The 3,515-nt window shown below is 43.5% G+C and overlaps 1 protein-coding gene across 3 annotated transcripts in view; it reads right to left on the bottom strand.

Annotated features, from left to right (window-relative positions):
• The window catches only part of TRPC3 (transient receptor potential cation channel subfamily C member 3), a 78,965-nt gene that overhangs the window by 58,459 nt on the left and 16,991 nt on the right, over positions 1-3,515 (bottom strand). For 2 of the 3 annotated variants that reach the window (XM_007464836.1, XM_007464837.1), the window contains exon 1: positions 57-824. In XM_007464836.1, coding sequence (XP_007464898.1) covers positions 57-824 — 768 coding nt within the window. Of the gene's footprint in view, positions 1-56; positions 829-3,515 lie in introns of those variants that run through there. The other variant, XM_007464835.1, reaches the window with a different exon arrangement.

The following is a 3,515-nucleotide window of genomic DNA, read 5'->3' as shown; positions in this document are numbered from 1 at the left end:
GGCAGCCCGAAAGCGGAAGAGCGCGCAGGGCAGCCGGGGTGGAACGCACAGCTTACCTTGAATTCCTTCTCTATGTTGGCCAGCTTGGCCAGCTCGTTGCTGAGCTCCAGGGCGGTGAGCACGGGGTCCTCGCTGGACAAGGACAGATACGCTGGGCTGGCCAGCCCCTTGTAGGCATTGATCCTCGAACGCGAGTGGCTGAAGGAGTCGTGCCTCTGCTTCTCCGTGCAGTCCCCGCACTTGCAGAAATAGTCGTGCGGCCGCTCGATCCTGGCGCCCTTCATCAGCAGCATGTGCACCACCTCGTACTTCTGGCAGTGCGCCGCCAAAATGATGGGGGTGATGTCGGGGGAGAAGCGCGTGCCGTCCTCGTCGTAGGCGTAGAAGTCGTCGTCCTGCAGCTCCTGCTCACAGGGGCTCAGGGTGAGGCGCTTGCTGGCCGCGAAACCCGGGTGGTTGAGGATGGCCTCCACGATGCGCACGTAGCCCTTGCTGATGGCGAGCAGCAGGGCGTCGCCGATGCGCGCCAGGTTCTCCTTCTTGAGCAACAGCTCGGTCACCTCCAGGTGCTCATTGCCCACCGCCAGCTGCAGCGCGTTCTGGCCCATGTAGTCCACGCAGTTGACGTTCAGCGTCCTGGACTCCTCCAGCATCTTGCGCACCACAGGGATGTTGCCGTACTCGGCGGCGTCGAGGAAGCGCTCCTCCTCGGCGGTGAGGCTGGTGCCCCGATCGTTGAACATGAAGGCCGGGCCCCGGACAGCCTGGCGCCGGCCCTTCTCGCGCATCACTGTCTTGCGCCTCAGGGAAGGGCTTTCCTCCATTGACCTAATCAGCAACAGCAAGAAGAAGAAGAAAAAAAACCCAGATGTATAATATTAGGGCATATTGCTTCCTCCCAGATGTCGGGCCATTTCTGGAGTACACAGCAGCCACCGCGCACATCTGTGGCCCGAGGACAGCCAGGTCCGTTGCTGACACCCGCCTGAAATTTACACCTGTACCTAACACGGGGGTGCTAGAACCCAGAGAGGGGCCGGAAGCCCTTCAGAACAAGAGTTCCTGTTCTGTAGAAAATGACATTCACAAGGAATAATAATATAAACGATTTCCAGACACCCCGCGTCTCCCTTGCGACCCTGGCAAAGATGGGACTCATCATACCTTGTGGAAATAACCTTACTACTGCTCTTAAAAGCCTTAAAAATAGGGGCGAGCAGGTACCTGGCACCAAAGCACTAGGCTTGAAGGCTAAAGAAATTAAAATTTTCAAGAATTAGGCCAGAACAATCCTCTCAAGTCACTGCATATTTTTAACTAAATAAAATCATTGACACACACACACACACACACAAAGCCCAGTATTTAGGCCAAGTATTATCTTTCAGGATCTTAGATTTGCTACTTTTTTTTTCTCTTAAGGGTATCCCACTCCACTCCCCCACCCCTCCAAAAAACTTACAAGATTCATTTTTTTCAATAACACAGACAAGATTTAGCAATTATAAAATGAGAATATCAATCTAGATTTATTTTTTTTAAATAACTGTCTTTGTAATGAGTTGTTTAATTACCAATATTATATGGTTACCTCTTTGAACTAAAAGGATATGGTATGATTTATGGTTTAAAAATCACTAGTATTACTTTATGAATAAAGCAACGACCGTTGACAAAATAGCATTCACAGAGGGGTTGGAAACTAGAGAGGCATTGTCCTCCGTGGGGGGCCTGGAGGTGGGCATTAGGGAGCATCTCTAGCAGGTGAACTCAGAGGCGGGTAGCAGTGTCCACTCAGTTCTCAGCTCTGTGGGCCCCAAATTAAGAAAGGAGCACTGAAGCCACTGGCAGAGGTTTCCCAGATAGAGACCAAGGAAATGTGGCCAGGCAAACCTACAGAGGTAAGGAAACCAAAGAAGTCCCCCGACCAGCTTGTAAACTTGTCCAAGGGCAGAGGGTGCTGTGCCTGGCCCCCCATTCTAAGGGCTCAACTAGTGTCAGGTGATCAACTTTAAAAAATTAAATATAGTCTTTATATATACACACACATTTATATGAATATACTTATATATACACATATGTACACACACATGTATCTATGTGTAGGGATTTCTAGAAAGCAATACAAGAAGCCTTTCATTGTATTTATACTTGGGGCTCTGGGGAGTGGAACTGAGGAGGCACAGGGGAAGGGAGATTCTTACTTTTCACTTACAGCTTTTACACATTTTGAATAGTTTTAACCACAGCTTGAATATTTTTATTAAAAATAAAATTTATGTTTAAATTTAAAAAAATCTTAATCCCTTAGTTGACAAAAATTTTTTAAATATAGGTATATACTACATTATACATAACCATTACACTATAATCTTTCTGAAGCTAAATAAATGCCATATGTTTGACTATTATTAGTAGGTGTGGTGTGTAGAATAGTGTGCGGAGTGAGGTGTGTAAAGTGTGTGGTGTGTGTGTGGGAAACAAGGAGGTGCAAGGCTGGTTGGGGGTGTGTGTTTTGTGTGTGTTTTTTTGTGTTGCGTGTGTGTGTCTTTGTTTGTAGAATGATGATTTTTTAGGTGGACAAGAACTGGGAAATAGCATTCACTGAACTGCATAGAAGAGACCTTTGTTTCAAGATCAAACTCTATGACAAGGGTCTTTTAAAAAATCTTAAAAATACTGTCATTGTAATAAGTTGACATACTTATTACATTAGTAGTACTGACTTCATTAGATTAAATATTACTATTAAGCTACAAACTGGTACTCTTCAAATGGCTAGAACTTCCATATTGTATAAATGATGAATTTTGTGCTTACCATTGATAATATGTTGACATTATTTATGACTACAGAATATATATGCAGAATATGTAAGTCTGCAGAATTCCAGTCTATCTCAGATGGGTTATCTTTGGGGAAATAAACTCATTATTCAAGTGTCACATCTTAATGGAATAGGGCTTTTTATCTAATGATTGCTACCTACAAAGAAAATCACTCATAAAAACCCTACCTTTTCTCCCAAAAGAGAGTGATCTGAAAATACCAGAAAATGATTCTTTCATACATTTTTTTCTTTGCATTTCTTAGTATTTTAAAGTTTTTTTCTTAGTATCTCTTCTTCTTTTGGAACCTATACCTACGTTTTGTGTATTTGAGCTGAAATGTGGGGTTTTAGTATTATACAACACAAGTCACATGAGCCATTTTGATTTTGTCTTTAAAAGATTCTAACATTGAGTTAAGTATGAAGTAAGATCTTTCAGCTAGAACAAGTTATACTGCTGTTTTCAAATAAACGTACTGACTTAGTGCTACTTGTCTTCATGCTGAATCCACATAAGAAGTGTCTTTTTTTTTTTTTTTAACTTTCCTTACAGTATTAAGATAAGCTTCATTAATCTGGACTGATAAAATGGTATGAGTCACAATCAGTTCATCCACAATGCATTAGCATGGCCTCAATCTCGGCTGGTCTTGACAATGCATCTCCTCTGGCATGAGAAATAAGG

This window comes from Lipotes vexillifer, unplaced genomic scaffold, assembly GCF_000442215.2.
Source record: "Lipotes vexillifer unplaced genomic scaffold, Lipotes_vexillifer_v1.1 scaffold231, whole genome shotgun sequence".
Taxonomy (NCBI): Eukaryota; Metazoa; Chordata; class Mammalia; order Artiodactyla; family Lipotidae; genus Lipotes; species Lipotes vexillifer.
This window is presented reverse-complemented; position numbering and strand designations above follow the sequence as displayed.